Source organism: Sturnus vulgaris, chromosome 4, assembly GCF_052056855.1.
Source record: "Sturnus vulgaris isolate bStuVul1 chromosome 4, bStuVul1.hap1, whole genome shotgun sequence".
In the NCBI taxonomy this organism is placed as follows: Eukaryota; Metazoa; Chordata; class Aves; order Passeriformes; family Sturnidae; genus Sturnus; species Sturnus vulgaris.
In genome coordinates, this window is record NC_142246.1 from 23226888 (window position 1) to 23251213 (window position 24326).

General features: G+C 42.3%; 1 protein-coding gene across 1 annotated transcript in view; it reads left to right on the forward strand.

Moving 5' to 3' along the window:
* Positions 1-499: 499 nt before the first annotated feature.
* Positions 500-24326, forward strand: part of LIMCH1 (LIM and calponin homology domains 1) — a 173113-nt gene continuing 149286 nt past the window's right edge. The window contains exon 1 of the mRNA XM_088163311.1: positions 500-610. Coding sequence (XP_088019437.1) covers positions 515-610 — 96 coding nt within the window. The 5' untranslated portion in view covers positions 500-514. The remainder of the gene's footprint in view (positions 611-24326) is intronic.

Here is a 24326-nt window from a genome sequence, read left to right on the forward strand (position 1 = left end):
TGCCATCACCGTCCCCGTCCCCGTCCCCCACGAGGGTGCCCGAGTCCCCCGCCCACCCTCCCCCCGGTCGCAGCGCCGCCCGCGATGCGATGCTGGCGGCGGGGAGGCGGCGGCGCGGGCATTTGCATGGGCTGAAGGCAAAGCGGCTTCGCCCGTCTGTTTTATTTTTAGCTGGCAGCTCAGGACAGCGCAGCGCAGCTCCCCTCCGCCGGCGGGGCGGGCGGGGCGGCAGGCGAGGGAGGACCGAGCCGGCAGGGCGGGCGGACGGACGGGGCACCGGCGGAGAGAGGTTACCGCAGGCGAGCTGCAGCCAGCCGGGCTGCGGAGCGCCGCCACCCCCGGCTCCCGCCCCGCCGGCTGCCAGCAGGGAGAGGCAGGGAGAGGCAGGGAGAGGCAGGGAGAGACGGGCAGCGGCCTCCGGCGTTCCATCGCTGCTGCCGCGGTTCAGCCCGGGCTGGCGACTCGGTGCCTGGCTTCTCCCCCGCCGCAGCCGCGGCGCGCCGGGGCCCTGCAGATGGCCAGTCCTGGGCTGGAGCTGGGGGAGGTTCAGTCTCCTGCCGAGCCCCCCCAGCCTGAGCTGGCCTTCACCGAGGCTCAGAAGTGGATCGAGGTAAGCTCGCGGGATGGCAGGGATGCGGGCGCCCTACCCCATCGGGGACACCCCGCGGGACAACCCGGTGCCCTTGCCTTCCCTCCCCCCCGCCCCGGTCGCTGTCCCTCGGGCACTGTGGGGGTTATATTCTGCGCGGATCTCTATCCCGGCCTCCCCGCCGCTCTCCCCAGCTTTCTTCACTGCGGGAAAAGCAGTCGGGGCTGACCGAGCCACCGCGCAGGGTGCGCGCCTTTGGATGGGCCCCCGCCCCCCTTCCGTCTCTTCCAAACTTAATCTGCTAATCGCATTTCCCCTCCCCGCCCCCGGCGTTGGGATGAACGGGACGGCTGTAAACATGAGCCGGGCAGGTGCGCGGAGCTGTGGAGCGGACGCGGATGCTTCCCCGTCCCCCGCGGGGCTCCCGGGGGCGGCGAGGGACCCCCGCCCCGCCGGGAAGCGCCCGGCCCGGCCCCGCCGGCTCCCCGCGGCCTCGGGCGGCAGCGGCGGCCGCACAGGTAGCGCTCCGCAGTGCGCGGAGGGGCGGGCTGTCACCGCTGCGAGGCCAGGGACAGCCCTGCTGCCCCTGCTCCCGTCCCTCAGCCGACCAAGGAGAGGTATTTAGTCTGGCTGTTCAAGCAGGGCAGAAAAAAAAAATTGATGTGCTTGCTGTTTGCTCGCGCCGTAAAACGGAAAGATGGGCAGGTGGTGGGTCAAATTTAATAGTTAAATATTTTGGCATGTGCCAATAGCTTAAAATAGCTCTCCATCTGATTTCCGGTACAGCACATGCGTGAAGGTGGCATAAACCCAGATAGCAGGGTAGCTGCTCATTTCAGCTATGGGCTTTAAATGTAATCTGCAGCTTTTAGAAAGCGTCAGTAGATTCTCTTTTCTGAAAGTGACTAGGCAAAAGGTTGTAAAAATCGCTGTGACTAAGATTCTGTGAAGCCCTGGGAATTTCAGACTGTGATGTTTTACTCCAGGATCAATTGGAAAAGTAATGCTGTGTCAGTCTTCAGGGAATTGGCCCCGACATGATGTAAATCTGGCTGGTGCAGAACCAGAGGCAAAGGAAACACGATGAATGTGAAAAGAAGGGCTTTTGTACCAAGGAAAGGTGAACATGAAGCTTGGAAAAGTGAAGTGCACATAAACACCATTTGTCCTGGGAAGATGAATTTGTCAGTTTCTGTAGAGCCTTTATGACAGAGGACCAGAGGAGAGAGGCACGTGACTCCATCATACACATGGTATAAAAATACCTTGTGACCATGAGTCCTGCTGACGCTAATGAAGCCAAAAACTTCAATGGTGAAGCAGTTCTCTGTAGATAACAAAGCTGTCATCAGCCATTCCGTGCATGATAATAATTAAGGGGATAAAAGTCTTCTGGTATTAGAACAGAACCTTGTGGGTCAGGAAGAAACTTTTCTCTCGGACAGTTTATTCCACAGTTCACTGTGGCAGGAGATCTCATGCCTGTCTCTTGTGCTATGCAGGCCCTGGTGAGCAGAGCAGGAGGGCTCTTTAAGTTCTTTGTCCTCCATGCAAGCTCAAGAGTTCCATGTGTACAGGGGAAGCCATCGATAACTTCTTGTGCTTCCTCCACTTTTTAAAGCATCATCTGCTTGATGCATGAATGACAGAACTGTAATGTACTGTTAGTTTTGCAACCATCCCCTTGCCTGAGGGGAATGTGTCAGGAGCCTGGAGCATTGCCATGGCTGTGGTGTGAGAAGGAAGCATCTGCCTTTCCAGTAGTGCCTGGAGTTGATGCTCCCACTAAGAGAAAGAAGGAAGAAGCTGCCAGAGAAGCAAATGCGGCTTAATTTGCCTAACACATTGTATTTCCTATTAATCCCAGTTTGGCTTAAGCTCTGGAGCATGAGGATTATTACCTCTTCCAAAAATCTGGTCAGTGTTCACCCTTCTAAATCTGGATGATTTGAACTGACTGAATTTTGAGGAACTTGATATCCTAGCGCAAAGTTATTGAAAAGCAATGTCAATCTTAAAAAGAGATAAAATTTTAAAAATAGGAAATGATAAGGTATCAACATTCAGTAGTGCCAAGCCCTATCAATTTGCATGAAAAGCAGAAATGGGGGTCATGCTGTGTCTGACTACTAAGTCCATCTGCTTCACTTGGGTCTGTACTTGTCTCTCACCAGTTTAGTCTCTGGCCTAGAGATGTGAGCAAATGTCCAGTGTGTTGTGTCTTCCAACTTCCTTCTGACCATTTAAAATTACATCTCTCTCAAATGAAAATAAAATAAATTGTTATGATTTCAAGGAGAGCTATTGAACCTGTAGTATGGAGCAGACAAACTAATGAGAATGTTAGCCGTGTAAAACAGCTTAAAACCTGTCTTAGGCTGTCAAATAGTGCCATGCGAGGAAATTAAAGTAGAAATGGACAGACTGAAAACTCTCTCATCTTACTGTGCATTTTTATTTCTAACGATTAAGTTGTGTGACTTGCTGTTCGATTCTCATCTGGTTTAAATCCTCATGTGAGGATTTTTGCTGTCACTATTGTTGTAGGGCTGCAGAAATCCACCCTGTGGTCTGCAGTACATTTCTTCTCTGTGGGACTGGAAAGGGAGGGTTCTCCTCTTCTTGTGGATGGGCAGCCAAGACATTAAGTGATGAATGTTTAGATCCGCAAGGATCAAGGAACTTTCGTCCCACTGCTCCATGAGTCTTAGTGGTCTTGTCTTTACTCCTTGAGTCTGTCACCTTTCACCAGAAATGGTTTTCTGCGTGCCAGAAGCCTTCATTTTTCTCTACCAGCATTACTTTAATCTGGATGCTGCAGTGTAGGGTGGTCTGAATTACACTGACGTTTTGGTGGATTCTTGTACTAATCCTCTTGCCTCTCCCTGGGACTCTGACCCAATAGCACTGAGGTGTTTGCCTGAGCAGGGAAAAAGGCCAGAGCTCTGACCTACTGCCGAGGCTGCTTATATATTTAACAATCTGTGTTTTGTAAGAGAGTATTTCAAGTGATAGATTTGGTCTCTTCTCTGTGTTGCAAAAAGTGGGATTTTAGAATTCTGTGGAGTTTCGATCATGAGTCCCTTTGGGTAGGAAACCAGAGTTCAGGTTTGCTTAATTTTGCATAAATATCAACCGTGCATCCCTCTTGTAACATTAAACTAGTCTATTATTTTAGTTTAGTTTGGCATGTACTACTTAAGTGAAGAATGCCCTCTTAATGATAAAATGCACCTTATTAGTAGCACTCAGAGGAATTAAAATAAAGGCACTGAATGAAAAACCCTGTGAGAGAGCTACATCAGTCTGCATTATTAAAGGTGTGGTATCTCATTTCAATTAAAGTGTTTCAGTTTCACTGAAAGAATATATCAAGCTTGTAAAGCCCAGTGGCATACTACAGCAAAATAACAAATCTAATTTAGTCTAGTGGTCTGTAATCTTAAAATATCAAGGTTCTTCATGTGTGTGTTTAATCTAGAATAGCTAGTGGTTGAAAGAACATCTGTATAAACAGTTATTCTTACTGTAAAGACTTATAGGAGAATAATATGGTAATAAAGTCACATTTAATACTGGTCTAACTCCTAAGGGTATTATTATCTCCTCATCGTACCTCCTAGACTTGCCTCATTAATATGCTCTCTCCTCATTGCTGAGACTTGGTTCAATTAGGGATGGCTTTTCCATAGATTTGTATTCCTTAGAAACTTTGCCAGCTGATAAGAATACTTCCTTTATAGTTGTATGACAATAATAAACAGGTCTTATTTTTCTATCCATTGTGACTGGTGCATGACTTTATCATTCCCTCTAGATGTGTGCAAGCTAAACCCCATCAACTTCTAATAATCTGCTGCTTCTTTCCTATATACATTCCCCACGAGAATTCTTGTATTATGGAGAAATTTGCCAGCCAGAGAAGTTTGTTGGGTGTTTTGTGGCTTCTTTTTGCCTTCTAGCAACACTTAGATTTTTGTATTTGAGGCAGTGTGTTAAGCTGGTAACAGTGATGCTGCTTCTAGGAGAAGCTGTAGGACCATGTGCATTCACTAGTGCCTCTGGATGTGTCACATAACACAGCAGAATAGGCAGGTCACTCACTCCTGCACTACCTTCTCTATGGAAGAGTATGAGAGGCATAAATTCAGGGAAGTGACTCAGGGAAATAAACTTCATGTCATTTGCTTGAGCCGGGAGTCTAGAAACAAGGTTTCTATAGGGTGTCTCTTTCAGCCAGAGAGCTGAAGTTCCTACTACAAAAAAATGTAACTTAAAAGGAGTTGAAGGTAGTTCATTGAGCAAATCTTTCTTGATGATGAAGGACTTGTTTGGAGTATCTGCAGTGGTGGCCTGGAACTTGAGTAATATACAAGTTTGTTTATATGACTTTGGCATGCACTGTGACCTTTGAGGAACATCAGAGATAAAGCTCTTTTGGTGAAATGTGCTGGGGAAGCTGATTAATTCACTGAGTGTACTAGTGACCTGAGTCCTGCAGGAGTGTTTCTGTTTCCAAGCATGTGTAGACATCTACTTTCTGTGAAACTGATTCTAAGATCCTTGAATAGGGATTCCAGTTCCTCTGAACATTGACACAGTTCCTAGAATGGTGGTGCTTGTAGTCAAACTGGGACCTTTGGGTGCCACTACAGTCATGCCATTATTTGGATAGGAATTCATTAAATTCAGCAGACATCTTCTCTAGCAAGCATTTCCAGAGAATTCAGTTTAACTACTTCATGTGAGTATTTCAATACAACCACTTAAGTGTAGAATGTTGCACCAAGCTCTAAAACGGAATGGTTTTATTAGTCAAATATTGTAGAATAGTTGCTGAATGAACCTCCAAGCAGTGTTTGCAGGTCAAATTTCTCAGCCTTTAGCCTTTCTTTCTTTTTAGCTCTTTTTCTTCTACTGGAAGAATGTTTTACTGATGTACTTTATGGGAATTAATTTATTAAAGTGAGCAAGTGTTTTGTCAGACTAGAAGAAACCTATGCAAATGTGTTAGACGAGTTGCCTGCTATGTGGACAAGCTGAAGTGTAGGCCAGAAGAATTCTTCCCACAGTGTAAGGTAAGCATGAAGAGTCATGGCTGATATCTGGCCCTAGATGTATGTGAATGCAGGATAACTTTACTGTGGTTACAGTGACTGGACTTGGAGAGGAATTCTTCATTGCTATCTCTAAGTCTCCTCCTGGGCAGTGTTTAGGGACTGCAGGCAGGACAGATGGGATGCTCTTCATTCTGGCTCAGTTAGTCATTCTGTGGAATGAGAGCTAAATTGATTTAATGGGGGTGGAAAAACCCACCCAAACTTTCTGACCCTATCAGACTACCACCTTCTAGAAATTTTTTCCTCTCCAGTTGCCTGGCAGCTGACCTGCTGTGCTGTATACATGAACCCAGTTCCCTTGTCATGAGATCTGTTTAAGCCATGTTATAAGTAGCACTTGGCACAGGAGTGAAAATAATCAGAACAACAATACTATTGATGCAGGGATAATGTCAGGAAATGCAGGAGTGAACTCTTAATTGTCTCAAACCTGAATTTATTTCTACTTTCAGTATTGAACTTTTAAAATAAAATTTTAAAAAGATCTGACCTTAACACCAGTCTGGGATGCCCTCTTGCCGTTGGTGGTAGAGACCAGTTAGCACAGCTATGTAATGTCACTATGCTTGTTCTGCTAGTAACTACACTTTAAAAATTATTTTTTTAAAGGCAAGCTTTAGTCCTCTAGAAAAGAAGGTGAAATATTTTAAAATATGGAGTTTAAATAGTAAATACAGCAGAATTTTCTAGCTTCTAAAATGTTTTGGCTTATCAGGTTATAAAATCTACATTATCTTTTATTTGGAAAATCTAGCAGTCTAGGAGCTTTTTATCCGTGGATGAAAAATCCTGTGCATTCATTCTCTGCAAACATTCCAAGAAGAGCAGGTTTTTTTAATGAAAAAGCCGTTTATGGAGTGAAAGCGTCACTTAAAAGGACAGCTGCATGGGAGAAGGTATAAACATTTTGGTGAGCATGCCATGGAGATCTAAGCTTTCTCCTTCTCCTTCTCCTTCTCCTTCTCCTTCTCCTTCTCCTTCTCCTTCTCCTTCTCCTTCTCCTTCTCCTTCTCCTTCTCCTTCTCCTTCTCCTTCTCCTTCTCCTTCTCCTTCTCCTTCTCCTTCTCCTTCTCCTTCTCCTTCTCCTTCTCCTTCTCCTTCTCCTTCTCCTTCTCCTTCTCCTTCTCCTTCTCCTTCTCCTTCTCCTTCTCCTTCTCTTCTCCTTCTCCTTCTCCTTCTCCTTCTCCTTCTCCTTCTCCTTCTCCTTCTCCTTCTCCTTCTCCTTCTCCTTCTCCTTCTCCTTCTCCTTCTCCTTCTCCTTCTCCTTCTCCTTCTCCTTCTCCTTCTCCTTCTCCTTCTCCTCCTTTTCTTCTTATCACTTAAAGAAGAAAGACTTGCCTCATTTGGGCAATGAGTACAATGAGTACAGCAGATACTGTGCAGCAGGAACATGACATTAGAATTGATAGCTGAAACTCTCCCAGCTATGTTAATCGCTGTCGTGGATGAAAGGGTGGTGGCCTCTGTCCTTGAGACAGTCTTGTCAGAATGTGAAGAACTGTAATGTACCAGAGCTTAAAATGAACAAATCCCTGCTTATTACTGCCTTTTATTTTATAAACAGCATAATGAACTTTCTATACCTGGGACAGGGTGGGGACTGACAGCTGGGGCAGCAGCCTTGATGGAAAGGACTGAGGGAACCTGTGGGGAAACAGGCTGGGCACAAGCCTGCGGTGTTCTGGCAGCAGGAGAGGCTACCCCTTCATGACCTTCTGGAGATGGTAGTGAACTACGTGGTTGTTTGCTCCTGTTTGGCACTGGCTAGGCCCCTCTTGGAATACTGCTTCCAGTTTTGGAGCCCAGAGTGTGGGAGGGACATTGATAAGCTGGAGGAAATGGAGCAGGGAGCCCGCAGGCTGAACTGGGCTGGGATCCTTGCCATGAGAGAGAGGGTGATGGAGCTGGACTTCTTGAGGAGAGGTGCTTTGTGTGGACAAATCAGCATCATCCCTGTACCTGTGAGCAGGTTTTTGAGAAAACAGATTCAGGCACTTCACAGAGGTGTGTGACAGGAAAATGAGATACTTGTCATAAATTAAAATAGGAAGGATTATGGCTTGATATAGGGAGAAGTTTCTTCACCATAAGACAGCTGAACATGGGTGCAGGTTTACCAGAGATGTTGGGAGAACATTATCCCTGGAATATTTCATTCCTGTCTGGACAAAGCTGGGAATGGCCTGGCCAGACCCAAGAGCTGCACTTGCACGTAGCAGGAGGTTAAACTAGAGGCCTTCTGAGGTCCCTACCAACCTGGTTATTCTGTGCATCTATAATTCCTTGACAGGGGGGCAATAAGCATCACTTGATTTTACTTTTAATGCTACTTTATAGGCCACTTGTGTTATTGTATTGAAGAGCCTGTTTATATAAGCAAGATCCTTCTTTATACAAAAGCAAAACTCCTATGCCTTATGGCAGGTATCTTCAGGGTATGATACTGAGTTTTCTTTGTAGAAACTCATCGAGGCAGTGTAAAATATGTTTGGTTTCTAATCTAACTTTTTACTAAACCTGTTTTATTATAGGAAATTGTAAAAAAGATCGATTTCCTTGGCTTGGCTTGAATTTTTTTTTGGTTGTTATTTAATTCATTGTGCATTGCTATAATTGACCATTAAGGAATTTAAAGTTCCCTTGCTTCCCAGATCTTGAGAAGATGACATGCAGGCTTAATTCTTGAGAATTTAGATGCTAAATCCTTAAGAGGCTTTTTGTTTGTGGTATTAGTTGTTTATAAGAATCCTTTACCTTGATAGTCCCTCTGCTCAGTCCCAGTATAACTTGCAACTGTTAACTAGGGTTTTTCTTTAATTGTGTGCATATATGATGATTATTGCCAGCAATCTTTGCCCTGGAAAGATGTCTAGTTTAACAATAAAGTTAATAAGAGAGCTTGCATCTGATGTTAAAATTGACTTAAAGTAGTCTACTGAATTCTTGATTGATGAGGAAAGAAGAAAATCCTCTTCATTTGCTCATTTGAAGAGAAACACTATTTTGCTGCTTTTGGCTGCTCAGAGGTCTCATGTCTAGTACCAAAGACAGCTTGATTTTGAAATCAACTTTGACAAGCTAAGATTCTGAAAAATAATACTGCTGTGGCTTTTTGGCTTTGGCATCATTGTCAGTGATTCACAGAGCACTTCACAGGTTAAGGAGCAGCATGGTGGAGGCAGAGGAAGCAATTCTTTAATTCTGCTCTGAACGCATGGATGAGTAAGGTAAGAGAGAAATGCTCTTCATTAATTGCTCCTTCACAGAGTGTTCTGCATGATCCCTGGTTCATGATGGAAATAAGACAGGGATTTTTGTAATGTGTGATCCCACTGTGAGTTTCAGGGAGAATGTAAAAGGAAAAGTTCTCTGTGATGGTTCTTTCCTTATGCTGTTCCAACAGCCAAATTCTCTACCTCCATCTGACTTTTGCACAGTGTTCAGATGAATCCCAGCCCTTCAGTTGTCTACAAGCTATATGAAAGGTAGCTGCACATACTCTGTATAATGCAGAAAACCCAGGAGACCTCATCCTGATACTCTAAATACATTCCCTCTGCTTTCCTTTCCTCCTGGTGTTGGTAGATCTCTGTAGAATGTTGCAGTCGAGGGCAATCAAATGTCTGGATGGATTACAGTATCATTTAAAAATAAATTAAGCGGTTACCTGCAGTTCCTCAGACATACATTTCTGTGTTTCAGGTTTTTCTCACCAACAATGAGGAAGCAAAATCTATGGAAAGATTAATATATAAGAGTTCCAAAAAATTATTTTAGCTCTGATATATGCATTCAGCAAAAATGCAGGTCAAGGGCTTTACATAAGGTATAGGTAATGCTTGATAGCACTGCGTCATCCGAATTCCTTTGCATGGGATGGGACTCTTGGAAGGAGAAGTTGTGAACTGAGGATGAAGAAAAGTATAGTCTTCTACTTTGGGACCTTTGCATTTCCAGAGTGGCAGGAAAAAGCTCTGAATGATCTTTCCACTAAAACCAGAAGGCCAGGGAACTCAAAGAAATTTGTAGTTCAGTGTCAGATCACAGACTGGCAAAAAGAGTTTTCATTATTGCTGTGACTTGAGAAGCACAATCTTGCTTTTGCAAAAGCAGAGTGTGATGCCCATAAATAACTGATTTCAAGTGGGAGCAGAATGCCTGCAGGGCTGCAGAGGACAGGGGATTGAGGTCAAAAATCTCTTTGTGGGGCTTTGCCAGCACGGTTCTCCATGAAATGCACAAAGTTATGCTGTCGTATCACAGCAGATTGTAGCTCTGGTGGAGGTTAGAAGTCTTGATTTGTGTCTTAAAACAAGTGTAACTCCCAAATCCAAACCTCTAACTTTAGTCTTCACCTGCAAATAAATATTCAAGTAAATTGTGGAATTCATAATGGTTTGATTTCTTCTGCAAATTTTATATCTGAGTGCATTGGACACTCCCTTTCAATTCTACTTCCGAGAAATACTGAAAATCCTTTGTCCAAATGTCTACTTTACTAATCTATAAAATTCCTAAGTAAGAGATTTTTTAAGTCTGCTGTCAGAGAAGGGAAGCTTCTGTGTCTGAGAAAAAGCACTGAAGTCTTCGCCTGATTTTTTTTTTTTGTGAATTCCTGGTTTTGAATATTAACTTCATGCCTTTGATGGCAATTTTACTTGTATTTTCCAGTTTCTTTTTTTTCCAATTTAAAAAGAGTCATGGTGTGTTAGCTGAAGTCTGGTACTTGTCAGTGAGCATTTTCTGACTGTGTTTGGGAAAGGGGGAGGGATGAGGAGAGGCAGAAGTGGCTGCCTTGTCTCTGTCAGGCTGGTGCAGGCAGGGATGCCCAGTGTGCCAGGATGTTCAGCCATGAATCCCTTGGCTTTGTTTCTGTGCTATTGTTGTGATTCATTTCAGTGGGCTAACTCACATACATTGTTGCAACAAAAGCAGCTCTGGAAATTTTTTCGGTCCAGAGGCATAAATGTAACTATGTAATCTAAACAGAAAAAAAAATTTGAGAGTAACTATGTAAGTATTTTCTTTTCTGTTTGTCCTTTTTCTGATTCTGATGAGTTGTTCTTTAAAGTTGTGGTTTGGAAAAAGGAAGCTATGGTTTTAGGAGTACGCATATGCAGTGTCCGTCTTCTGACAGGGTTTGGATTAATTAAAGATAGGCAAGAAAATAATTTGTTTTCCAGAAAAAAATTATACTTGCAAGGAAAAGAAGGTGTTATAATCAATAAGTCACGAAGGTGAATCTTGCCTGAGTTCAGAGAAATTGTATGAAACCTTAGCCTAATATCCTACCCCTCCCAAAACCAATTTTTATTTTAACAAAGGGGCCTTCAGTTTTGGAATAACATGTTAAAAACCCCAAAATCAACAAAGTTTAATTGAGTCAAATGATCCTGTATTGGAAACATCTTGCCTCTTCCAAAGGGAAGAAAAAGTACCCTCTAAACATTTTAATTATGAACATGCAGATCTTCAGTGTTGCTGGAACTTTGTTTTCTCTTTCCCTCAGACCAGAGCCACTTTGCCCATGTCGCTGCTCTGCTGAGGGTGCTGGGCTGAAGGCACTTTCTGCCAAGGCAGCTCCTTCTGCCTGCTGGTGCTGGGGGCTGTAGGCAGTGCTACACTGGTCCCTCAGGATGGCCCAGGGCATGGCCACTGCCGGAGTGGAGGTGCTGGCTCTTGTGTGGTGGTTCCAGCAGTGGTTCCAGCACAGGCAGCTGCTGCATTGCTGCTCCCGACATCCAGAGACCCTCGCACTGGCACAGCACAGCCAAGGGTGAGATACATCCTGAGAGGAGATGAGCATAAAGGGAGCACAGGGTGTTAAAAATAAAACTGGTGAAGTTGCAGTATTAGTGTCTAGCTTATTTTTTCTTCTGTCTTTATTCAGAGTTGGGATTGAAATGTGAGAGACAGGATTTTTGTGTTCGGACTCAGTTGTTTCTTAATTCTTATCTATTGTACAATGAGCTCTACAGCACTTCCAGCTAACAAGCTAAAAATGATAAAATGAAATGTCTTTTGCTTGGTACAAGGTCTTTTAAAGGCAAATAGTCCAATTAAAAGCTAATATTTATATTATTTATACTTTTGACCTAAGGACCAAACACCTGTGGCCTGCAGTGTGGTACTTTCTATCCGACCAAAAACTACTACTTAAAACCAAGAAGAAGAAGGAACAGAAGGAAGAAGAGCCAACGCCCCAGAGCAACCATCTTATTCCATACACATTACTATATTCTAAAACCCCAAATTCCAAGCCCTTCACCATGTGATATTATGCACTTCTATTCAAACTACACACCAGTGATTCTAACTCCATCACTTAAATTTGGAAGCCTTTTCCAAGGCCTTGAGTTAAAAGCAGTGCTCTTTTGAGGGTTAGTGCCAAAAAGCACAGAAAGTTCAAAATTCCCAGGCTTCAGGGTTCCAACATTGCAGTAATTTTGCCTCCCTTGTTTATCTTTGAAGAATTATTTTCTCCCAGGAAGCAGTCCTCAGTTAGATTTGCAGGTGTTCACTTGCTATGGGTGCCCTCCAACTACAAGCATCAAACCTGATCTGTGAAGGATGTGCAGTTTATGAAGGATGCACTGCAATTGGTGGGAGAACCTTCTAGGAGTACCCTAAACAGGAAAAGATCCCTATTTTATTTTAAAATGCATCTTAGTAATAAATGCTTTGCAACTTTGTTCCTTTCACTCGTTTTGCTTCGTGTTAGAAGCTTCAGAGGAGAAAGTAAGCAAAGCTGTTACAGATAGCTATGGGACAATTTAATGAAAATTCACAGGGGTAGCTCTGGGTGACATTCCAGTAAGATATAATAAAAAACTTTTGTACCAGTACTTGCAGGATTTTATCCAATAATTTCCCTTAATTGTAGTTCACTAGTGTCTCTGATATTGCACTGCTGAATAATGGCTTTGATTCTGTACTTTTTATTTTTGGATTTCAACCAAGACTTTCGAGTGCATATTCTGGTTATAGGCAGATCTGATATTTGTGGTTTTTGCATCCACCCTCAATATTTGTTTTTTTTCAGTGCAATGCTTAGTGCTGCATTGCCATACTGGATTTTCTTTTTTTTTTTTCTTTTTCTTTTCTTTTTTAATAAATTGTGTGGAAAAAATTTGCATTTCAGCTTCCCACATTAAGGGCCTTGAAATCAATAGATCAAAGCCAGAGCAGACTTGCTGGAAGTGGTGCAATTTCAAAATGTGTTGAAAGCTTTTGTTTTCTGCCTTTTTCCTGTCTCTTGGTATAACCCAAGAGGAGGAAGACCATGAGGGGGGTCTCTGTGTTTAGAAAGAGGAGTTGCATGCCATCATGGCATGCTTGGGATGCAGGGCTATGTGACTGGAAGGTGCTGATTTTCACAAGGGCAGTGGGGGTACAGGACAAGGAGCTCTGATATGGAGCATCAAAGCAATGGTTTCCTGAGCCTTGACCTGGCCTCCAGTATTCCCAGGAAATAGGTGCTGCTGGAAAAAGTGCTCATGGAGAGAGGGCTGTCAGTGTTAACTATGAGCAGTGATTTCTCAGTGCATGCAGCTTCAAGCAGGTCGAAGTTTTCTTTTAGGATTGAGAGGGAAAACAAGCATCTTGTACACAAAAATATATGAAGAGAGCAAAACATAAGCTCCTATTTTTGTGTTTGGTTGGGAGGGAGAGTGCTTTAAATTTAGCACTGCAACTGCATGAAAGCTGTAAACGGTTGGTAAAACAGATGTGATAGAGTTAACAAAGTTGAGATGCTTCCAGGTGTCAAAAACTCTTGCTGCTACTCTTTTGAGGATAAGCTTTTATTTCTTCAACAAAAAGCAAGTTAGAGAAATGGCTCTTCTACAATATAGAAAGCTGCTAGCAGGGGCGGAAGGTCACATCAAATGTGCACACTCATGTCCTTTGGTGTCCAGAGGTGTATCACAGCAGAATTCCTTAGGACAATGGCATGAGATGAAAAGAGCTGCTGTCTGACAAGTCTTCCAGAACCAATTGCATTTATAGGTTGCCATGAAAATGTCTTGTAAACGACTGAGCTTGAAGCCAAGTATGTCGGCCTGTGCACTTGTCCCACTCCTCAGAGCCATGATTTCTTCCTGCCAGAAGTCTAATGAGTCTGCTGGAGGGAAAGAGCACGTTTGGGAATTTCTGGACTGCGGTAACTATAGCTCTTTTACTCCCAGTGCAGTGACAGAATATTTAAACTAATATAAGTTAGGAGAATTACTTTGTTCTTACTAGTAAAGCAAAATGCCCTTTTTTTTTTGCTCATCAACAGCCCATCTAACTTAAAATATAGTTTTTGACTGAAGGTCTTTGGACCATTTTACTTGCTGCTTGGGTGGGCAATGTTGGGGGATTTTTTGTCTGTAAATGACTGCCCAGTAATCCATCTGTTAATGCACAGAGATATGGGTGGCAAAAGGCACTCACTTAATGCATTTGTTGCATGGATTCTGCCGGCTCTTTGCCTCCCATGTGCATTAAGGGCTTAAAATATCTTTATATAGGATAATTGTTATTGCGAGCTTGCTTGAGTAATTGATGTGCAGTTGGTCATCCATGCCCCTTGTATCTTTGTATCCTGGTGCATATAACTTCAAGGATTTACTTCTAAACTTGCATAGAAATAAAGAAATTTAAGAAATTTAGTTGAGAGATGGGAAGAAATGAGAATTAGCAGAGTCTGGATAAAGAGCTTCAAGAGAACGCACCCTGTAAGAGGCTCTTCAGAGTATATAAGCTAGATCAGGCATGTCTAATCCACTGTAAAATCTCCATTTCCCCAGGAAGTCCTGAATGGAGTGGGAATCTCAGGCCCTGATCATGTTGCAGGCAAGATGTAGCTATTTCTACTGGGAATATTTGATAGCAATTTTGACTAGAGTGAGTTGCTCAGCAGGGCTTAATAGAAATTCCCTGGTACATTGTTTCTGTCAAGTTGTGTCTTCGAGAGTTCTGTATTAATAGTCCCCTCTATCACAGCAGAAATGAGCAGCACGAGTACAGACAGATACCATCTTGCCAGATCACATCTTTGGAAGACACTTGAACTCAACTCTCAAATTAATACCAAATTGACCCTGCTCTGTTTCTGAAGACAACAGTTGCTTCTTTCCTTTACTGCTTCTCTCTTTGTCCTACATAAAGCCCTTTTTTAAGATAGAAGCTGGTGGAGGCAGATTTCAGTTAAACTGTGGTGTGAGCTCCTGGTTTTGCTTTGAGGTTGGGCAGTATATATTTCTTTCCAGCTCTAGGCAGTTGTTCCTCTAGTCGACTTGAACAGCATTTCATCCTGACAGCTGTTTTGCTGACATTATTCCCAGTTAGTTATTCATTGGGATTAAGGGCTTTCTGCGGCCAGAACTCTATGCTGGGAGTGTGCCATCATTTGGCAGACCATTAATTCTAAAGCGCTTAAAATTTTTAATTTGCCCTACATTCTTTGTATTTGGAGTTCCAGCTTAATTGCCCTGTGGGCAAAGAATAAAAATTTCCTGTAAATACCCTCATTTTTCTACCTGTTCCCCTTCCCCACAATATTTTCAAGCCAAAACTTTAAGAGCCAGATTTTGGTGAGGGTTGCTTTTTCCTGTGGTAACATAGGTATTGTGTGTGGGCTTGGGACTCTGCATGCAGCTGTTCCTTGAATAGTGAGTGAAGTCCATGAGCAGCAAGAAGGTAGCTCAGCATTTGTTTGCATTGTTCACTCTCTGGAGTGATTACTGCAGTTCCCAGATTTGGTCCCATGGGGAGTAAGATCCTGGGAAGAGAGCACTTGTAATGGTGGTGATGATGACACTGGTGCTCCCTCCTTTTGCCAGTGCTAGTGGTACAGGTGGTGTCCCCTCAGCCTGGTGTCCTCAGCTCTCAAGGAGGTGGCAACAGTGGTTCTTACCAGCACTGCTGGGCTGGGTGTAGCTGGAGGAAAGTGCTTTGTGTCTTGTGGATACTTGGTGCTTGAATGGCCATTTCTTCCACTCCTCTGCTCCTTGGCAGTCAACTGACAGTAGCTTGTCTTTTGCTTTGAGAGTCACAGTTTTAAGCTAATGTGTAAGCAATCTTCCTGTAATTAAAATCAAGAATCAGTTCTCTTTTGTATCTGTAGCTTAGTTTATCCTGGCACTGGTCCAGACTGGATGGAAAAAGCTGTTTCCCTCTGAAGGCTTCTTTACTGCTGCTAAGCAGGTAAAAGGAGGAACTCTGTCTGGGTTGCATGTTCTCAGAACATCTGTTTCTTTACTAATATGTTTCTTACTGGCCTTGAATCTATTGCATAATGAGAATGTTAAGCCTGTGTGTTACTCTCTCATGGTCTGCATCCAATTTCAGCTGTAGTGCCACCTACTCACACATTGAATCTATAATGTTTGGTGTAATTCTAGAAAGAATTGTGATAACCCTTAATTTTTATCATATCTACCCTTTCCCTTGGCTTATCAATTTGCCACCAGAGGACATTGAATGAATTTGGTATGCTTCTGGAGAGAGCACTCTTGTGGGCTAACTATGTGTATGAAAGGAAAAAAAAATGATGGTGTTTGTTATTGAAAAGAACAAAGTCTTCAATAAAAGGGCAGCAGGACTGATGTCCCTTTCAGCTGGAGACAAATTTCTAACACTCTGTTCAGCTGATGTGTGTTATAATTTTAGACTTAACTTACTTTGGACACTTACTAGACACTACTAATTTTGAATACCTGCCCAATTTATATTTGAAAATCTTTGGAAAAGCAGGTGTGTTCATGGGTGTGAACTGCACAACAGAATTCTGTCTCTGGAAAGATACAAGTGTTGAATAGTACTGAAAAAGCATAAAATTCCTTATATTATGTCTGTGACCAAAAGGTTCATCTTAAAACTCAAGACTGTCAAAAATGACCTGCTTCCTTGAATATCATCAGCAGAAAGATTTACTAGATAAGTACTGAGAAATACCTTTTTTTCTTTGGAAATGAGAGAATCAATCTATATATCCATCTTTCTCTCAAAGACTAAATAATTTAAATCCCATTTATTCTCTTTGTACTGTGTTGTACTTTGCTATCCCAAGGATAAGTTTCAGGTCACATTACAGGCCAAGCAGATGATCCAGCTAAGGTTGTTGGAAGTAGGAGTGTAACAGAACTTTCTGGACATTTGGTTTTTTGTAGTTAAAGTAAAAACTGCCAGCCCTGCCCCACCGAGCCAAAGCCCATTGGTGCCCAAAAGCCCATCAGCCAGCTTTCATTTTCATTTTTATAAAGCAGACTACAGAGATTACTGTGTAATACTTGTACTATAAATACTGCTTGGAATTTGATAGCCTTTGAAAGTGGCCGAGACTGGTGTTGAGATTGTAGCTCAAGATGATCTCATTACTTAGGTCCTGGTTGGGAGATTTCATAATTGCGTGTCTTGAAAGACCATATTTTGTATATTTTCACCCCTGGTGATAGTGTCTCGTTTCCTTATTGAGTCCAGATGTTTAGTAGTTTTGTTTTCTAGCCCTCTGATTTTAGGGTAAGTTTTGTAACTCTGGATAGAGTGAGTCCTTCTGGGTTTTTTGGTAGACGTTTTTACCATAAGATTATGCACTTAAATTTTTCCAAGAGACTTATAATTTTGCATTTGAAATTTAGTGTGCTAAGAGTAACTTGGCATTAGTCAGTTTTCTATCTTCTGTTGTGGCTTCAAGTTAGGATAGCAGAAGTAAATTTCATCATCCAAATGAGAAACAAAATTTTTTTCATTTTTAAGTACATTCATGATTTTTAAGAAATACATTATGATAGCTTCCAATACCACAGAAGTCAGTTGGTGTAATTTTGCAGAGAGCTGAGGAAGGCTTTGTGCATTCCTCCAAGAATACCTTACTTTCTACACCAATAGAGCTTTCATGTATACAGTAGTGGAAAATCCAGGTTCACACCCCCATGAACAGCAGAGCTTGTAAGAAAAGAAGAGAATACTAATGTGATGATGGTTTTCTGTATATGTAGGATATTTCTGGGCTAATGCTGGAGGTTTAGCCTCCACTAGAGCACAGGCAAACTCTTTGACTTCAGGAGAGCACAAGAAACCTTCTTCCATTTGGCTTTTAAATTGTTTTATTACTACTACTTTTCATTTGAACATATACTTTGTCTGACTGTTCACTCTTTTGGCACTTCATCTCCTGACCTTTGCTTGCAGCGTTTTTTAGACTGACTTGCATGTGCAAACTTAAAAATGTTAAATTATCAAGAGGTACGCTGTATTCTCCTTTGGAAAATAGGCAGGTTTTTCCCCCCTCATGCAGTACAGAGCCTGATCTCGCTGATGACGGCTAAATGCAAGTGAAATAAGAATTATCTCAGTAATATGTTTCTGTCTTCAGTCTTGGAGAACGTGATGAAATTTGCAAGGTCAGGCCTGCCGAAATAACACAATAGTGTTGTCTCTGCAAGCTCAGTTCCCCTTCATGGGCATGCATATTAAATACATGGTCACTGCTGTGTTTCTCCTGAGTATCTCTTTAGTGCACAGAATGAATAGCGCAGCTCTCAATGAACAGCTATTCAGTGTTTCATTTTCTCCTCACTGTTCAACATGCAGTCCTATGCCATGTTCTTTGTTTGCATTTCAAACCAAATTCCAAGGATGGAATTATTTTCTCAGACTTTTGTGGTGCTCATCACTAATGTATCTTTGAAAAAAGTTCTGTGCAAACATGAACCTTATTTATTTCATGCCTTCACTGTAAGTACCAGAATCGTGGTACAGAGAAATTGGTTCAAGACTCTATGCTAATTTGAGACTCTTAAGACCTTGTATTCTTTGCCATGTACTTAGCATTCCGTAGCGTTATAGGGGCACAGCTATGACTCTCTTCCTGTGCTGGGATGCCAGGCACTCATAGCAAATGAGCAGTGTGTGACTAGTAATCAGCTATCAACTCTTGGTATCACTGATTGCACTGGTGACACCATTGAGTGCAGTGGCATAAGCCAAGACAGTACTCAGATCTCAGATCAAGCATGTAGCTGGCTGAAATGTAAGATCATCTTTTTAACTTCCTGCAATTCTTTCCTGCTTTTGCTGCCAACATACAAATTATATAGGCAAGAAAATGTCATTGTCCTTGCCTGAAATGCTGGTCTCTAAGGCTTTCAATCTCAGTCTTCTGTCATATAAGCAACATAATAAATTTGTCTTGTTTTAATGCCAGCTCTTTATTCTTAATCATTCTCAGGCAGTTTCCTTTTCTCCTGTCTTCTCACTTCCCTCACTGTCATACCTCACTGGACTGTGTGCTTTAAACTTAGCACCAGCCAAAGTGAAGGAGCAGTGTGGTGGGTGCTGTTGAATACTAAGGTTTGGGATTCTTCTAACAGGGAAGAAGTGGGGCTGAAATGCCCCTAGTTAGGAAACCTTTTATTTATTCTATGAGGGTACAGCCCTAGTGACTTATTTCCCTTGCTAATAGATGATAAACTGCTGCGATTATAAGTGCTTTTCTGACTAGCATTGCAGATCTTCTATCTTCACCTCCCTGGGTAAAGAGCTTGTCCAGCACAAATTTTCTGGCTTGCTATATACATTTCTAGGGGAATGTAACATTTTGCATGCTTATGATCAGTTTTTGGAAGTAAGAAGTCATGATAAATTAGTGGTTCATACATTAGGAGTTTTTAAAAGACATGTGGTAGGAGAGAGGGCTGGGGCGGCCAGCCCATAACATCTGTCCTGTCCTACTGTGTAGCGTCATCTGTTCCTTGGTATTCAGGTTGTCTGAATTTCTGGCCGAAATTCAACATGTGAAGATTATTAGATCAAAATTTTTATGTCACAAAGGCTATGGAAGCTTATTTGTCCTGGTAGTGAATCTGCTTGCTATCACTATGCTTTTCTAAATCTACAGTAACATCATAGGTCACTTCTATAATTAGAATGATAAGTCAAACTGAAATGATTAATTTGATATCCACTATGCCCATTATTATAATATAATAGTATTCATTTGGAACTCTTTGATATCTAAAATGCCTGTCTTGTGGCAGATTTAAAGTGAGGATCTTTATTTTTAAATTTTTAAATCTACAAATTTAATTTTCTTGCTTTGATCATGCTATGAGGTGTGAAAACTGCCTAAGGCTGTTTCGTACATTTATAAATAGATGCATATAATTTTTGTAGTGGTTACGGAAGAAATTAATTAATTTTTCTGTAATAATGGGGAGTGCACTTTAATTAAGGTACATAATAAATTTGAATAGGAACCATAATAAATTTGACTTAATATTGGTAAGCATTAAATCAATTAGGTGTCATGGAAGTAGGATGGCTTAGAGTCTAAGTGGTATGTCTGGTATAAGCTACAATACAATAATGTTTTGAGCTTAATGTGCTAAATGTTCATAGGCAGTGGGTATTTTGCAAAGTAAAGGATCCCTAAAGGAATATCATGCAAAATAATCCAAGCAACTCTAGTGGCTATTTTGCTTTTTTGACTCCATAGGACTTCTCTGAGCATGCACAAGTCCTGTTACAGCCCAGAAGAGTCAATGCAGTTGTAAGGACTGCACTGTCTCAACATGCAGCCCTTCAGCTGTAAAATATGCCAACGATTTTTGATAAGCTCAGGTCCTACTAGCTGGTGATTCTTCGTGAAACTGGGAGACTTAAAGAGAAAGTGTGTGTTAAATGTGCACACAGGCACACCAACCATGCAGTCAAAGTGATGTCATGTTTCTCTGTAGCTTGGAAGGCTCTAGGGACAGCAAAGTGATAGTATCACATTCAGGCAGAAGGAAATTTCTGGCTCACCTTGGTGAAATAATTCACGCCTTGGAGACCCTTCGGGTTTAAAATAAATTGTCTATTTGCAAAAGAGGTGGTGACGCTTTAAATATTATGATAAAAGCTTGGAGTTTGCATCTGGTTTTGTGCTGTCACTGTAACATGAGCTAGTTTATCTGATATAAAAGCTCCAGGGAATCAGAAAGCTATATATTTAAGTTAAGTTTTAGGATACCATTTGTAAGACTCCTATTACCATTTTTACAAGATAAATGTTGATCAGAAAGGAAACCTTATCTGTCTGTCTTTAAAGCACAGGGTATACATCATACAAGTCTCTTTTGGTGTGTTGGCATGAAATCATCCCTCAGAACAATACTTGCACTATGACAGTGGGTAGAAGTGGAGGATAGGCTCCCAAATGGGGACACAGGTAAGCAGAATAAAAGTTTTGGCTGGAACCCTGGGAAAATGCTTGCAGCTAGTGTCCCTTGTCGAAAAAGAGAAGAAACTTGAGATTCTAGCACAAGGTAGCTTTGTGCAGGTTTCTGTTGATGGCAAAGAGAATGTGGAAAGTTGCATGGCAGACACTTGATAACCAGGCACCAAGCAAAATGCCTTTTGATGTTAAATCCTGTAGGTCCAGGTGGCTTCTGAAAAACTGAAAATATACCCTTTTCCTCAAAGTAGCTGACCATGAAGTAAGGGGAGGAGCTGGCAGAATGAATCCAAAGGAGGATTTTTGAAGCTGGAGTGTGCCTGTTGCACTAGTTTGATCCAGACATTATTTTGTGGGTCTCTAGATAAAGCCTCAAAGTAAAGAAGGTACTTATATCCTGTTGGCAAGAGTGTGATCATTATATCTGGATCATTATGTGTGAGCGCCATCAGTTTGCTGTCTTGGAAAATCAGGCTGTGTATTCTGCAAAGGGTGGGAGTAGGCAGCTGGCTGACTCCTCAAGTGCTTTCTTGGGTGTCCTTGCAGAAAGCCTTATGGAAGACAGCCACAATTTACCAGTTTATCTAGTTGCTCTAAAATTTGAAGTTTGAGTTTTTGGGCAGTAGGATATGTTTTTGTAGACTCATTCATAGCTTTTTTCCTTTGATTTCTCTGAAAAAGGGTCTCACAGCATTTGCCCGGGAGTCTTATGACTCTTATAAGTCCTGTTGTGGTTTGTTTTAATGTGGTGTTAGGACATCATCAAGCATTTTGAGTGAAAAATCTGTTTTATTGATACTCAATTCACTCATTAGACGCTACTGAGATCCCAAGTTCTGAAAACAAAGATAAATTGGGAGGAAATAAACAAGCAGACATATTCACATGAAAGAAAAGATTTGATAAGAAACTCTGAGGGATAGATTTGGGTAAACAAAGTTGATTCAGAACTTTGCAATATCGTACCAGTTCTTAAAGAACTTGATAGGCTTTTTTCCAGTACTTAAGTAAAGGCTAGAATTTTTCTTCATTGACTTCATTGAACCGAATATCTGAGCTTTATGTAAACTATTTTCTTGGCATATTAATTTTTGACTGGGCAAGATGGTGTTGAAGTTTAAATTTGTTCTGTAAATTCAGTTTCTGTGGAGATTATTGTGGCTGCCAGCATGAGGAGCAGCACCATCTCTATTTCAGGGGAAAATTAATTTCAACATAACAATGTTATGATAAAACTGAGTTGAAGTTCATTTTACAACTGTTCACATGCATTTATGAGTCAGGATGACACACAGGCACTGAAGTAGGATTTTGATTGTCAATCTTCAGCTGGGTTTTATTCCATCTAGCCGTGTATACAAAGTTATATGTGTAGGTGTAGGACACCAGGCCATTTCATTCCTCCCCTTTACATTCAGCTTGTGGTTAGAGGAATGAAGACTGTGACCAGCTTCACACAGCTGGAGGCAGCTCGTGTCACCTGATGTAGGCTGGCCCTCAGCTCTAGCCAAAAGACCACCTGTCTCTCTGAAGGCTGACCTCAGAGATGGCCTTTGCTATGAGGTGAGGCTGTCTGAGCACAGCCAGCATCCTTTTCCATTGTACTTGGCTGGCATCCTGGAAAATTGCCTGTTGGTGGATTTTCTTTTTTAGCTCTCTGTAGCAGAGATCCTCCTCATCATTGCTGAACCTGGGAACATGTTTAGCTTCTAACAGTGGCATCTGGCAGAATTCTGACCTAACTTGGCTTTCAAAAGGCCCCCAGGTATTGTTTTTGCAGAGCACGTTTGAGAGTCTTGGTGCTTCAGTAAGGTTAAGGATATCTTTTGCATGCAGCTCTTCAACCCAAGCCACTGAGTGAGCCCCTGTAGCAGTATTTGCCTACTTCCACGCTGTTGGTTTCTGGGGCTTGCAACTGTGGCCCCTAAGAGTGTTATTAGGCAGGTTCCTCAGGGAGGTAATTTTCTCTGGTGTGAGAATCACCTCTCTTTCCTACCTTTTGCTTATCTCTTACTTTGTAGAGTTTAGCTCATATTAGACCTAGTGCACAGCTAAGTAGATGAGTCCTTTAGTTCTTGATAACTGTTACCCCATGGTGTATGTACACAGAATGTAAGCAGATAATCAGTATGAAACACTCGTATTTGGTTGACACTGTCCAAACAGCACTAACAGTGTCGTATGTGGGAACAGCTGTACTTGTCCAGCATTCTGTGTAAAATCTGCCTCTGGGGTAGGCACACAGGTAAATGGGTATTGTCTCCAGCTGGACCTAAGAATGTACCCTCTGAACTAGGATCTCTGAGGTGAGACAGGGTATTGTTAGCCAGCTATGGTGCCCAGAAAATGTTCTGTAGTAAATGGGGACATTGAGTGCCTGCAGTGCAGACCCTGGCCTGTCAGTTTGGTGACAAGACTCATCCAGCTGTATCACTGATGCAGCTCAATGGGGAACACTCTGGAAGGGAAGGCTATATTGAGAGCACAGCTTGAGTGACGCCTGTGGCCATCTTCAAGCATGCCATTCCTTTTCTAAAACATACACTGAAACCAAATACCCTGTCACGTCCAACTGTTCCTGGAATTCCCTCCTCCTCCTCCCCCATCTCAACCCAGATCCTGACACTCTCCCTCCTCCTCTGTCTCACCCAAATGGTTTGCTGGCCTCAGAAAAGATCTGGTGTCAGCCACTCTTCCTGACCATAAGACTTGCAGTGTCTCTCTTTTAAGTGTCCCCCTCTGTTTTTAAGTGCTGGCCATACTACCATTAGAATCATGTCATGGATCTGGCTTGGCCTCTTCATTACCTTTTTAACCCAGCCAAAACCCATCCTAGAGATGGGCTGATCCACTCAAATGCTAATCAGGCCCTGCAACACCCTCCAGGCAGGGCTATATAATTGAAAAAGTGTCAACTGGAAATGTAATTGGTCATGTAATGGGTCAAAATACACGAGAATGTGTATTTAATGCCTGATTCCATTGCCTGATTCCACTGTAACTGATATTTGGTTGATTGTTTCCACTGCTGTAATGACGTACATCAAGTAGGGAACATGGTGGGCAGGATTATTGACCAAGCCTCTAGGTTTCCCAGGGGCAATTGGCTCAAAGAAAAGCCACATAAATTTGTATTTTTTAAGTGTTGTTGTGTTTAAGTTAAGTCAGAAAAATGGTATGTCCTTGGTGTTCTCAGAGCTATGAGGTGAAGGCTGTGCTGCAGTTGCAATGTGGTTAAAAGAAGTGTCTGCTCTCAAATGAGCTGTCAGGTGCTGCTCCAGCCCAGCCTTCCAGAGCCTGAGGTTCACCTCAGAGTTCAGCTGTGGTGCTCTTCTCTGAGCAGGGCTCCTGGGGCCACAAGTGGGCTCTCGGGATTTTTCTGTTTAGTTCAAAGACGAGAAAAAATTAGTTGTGT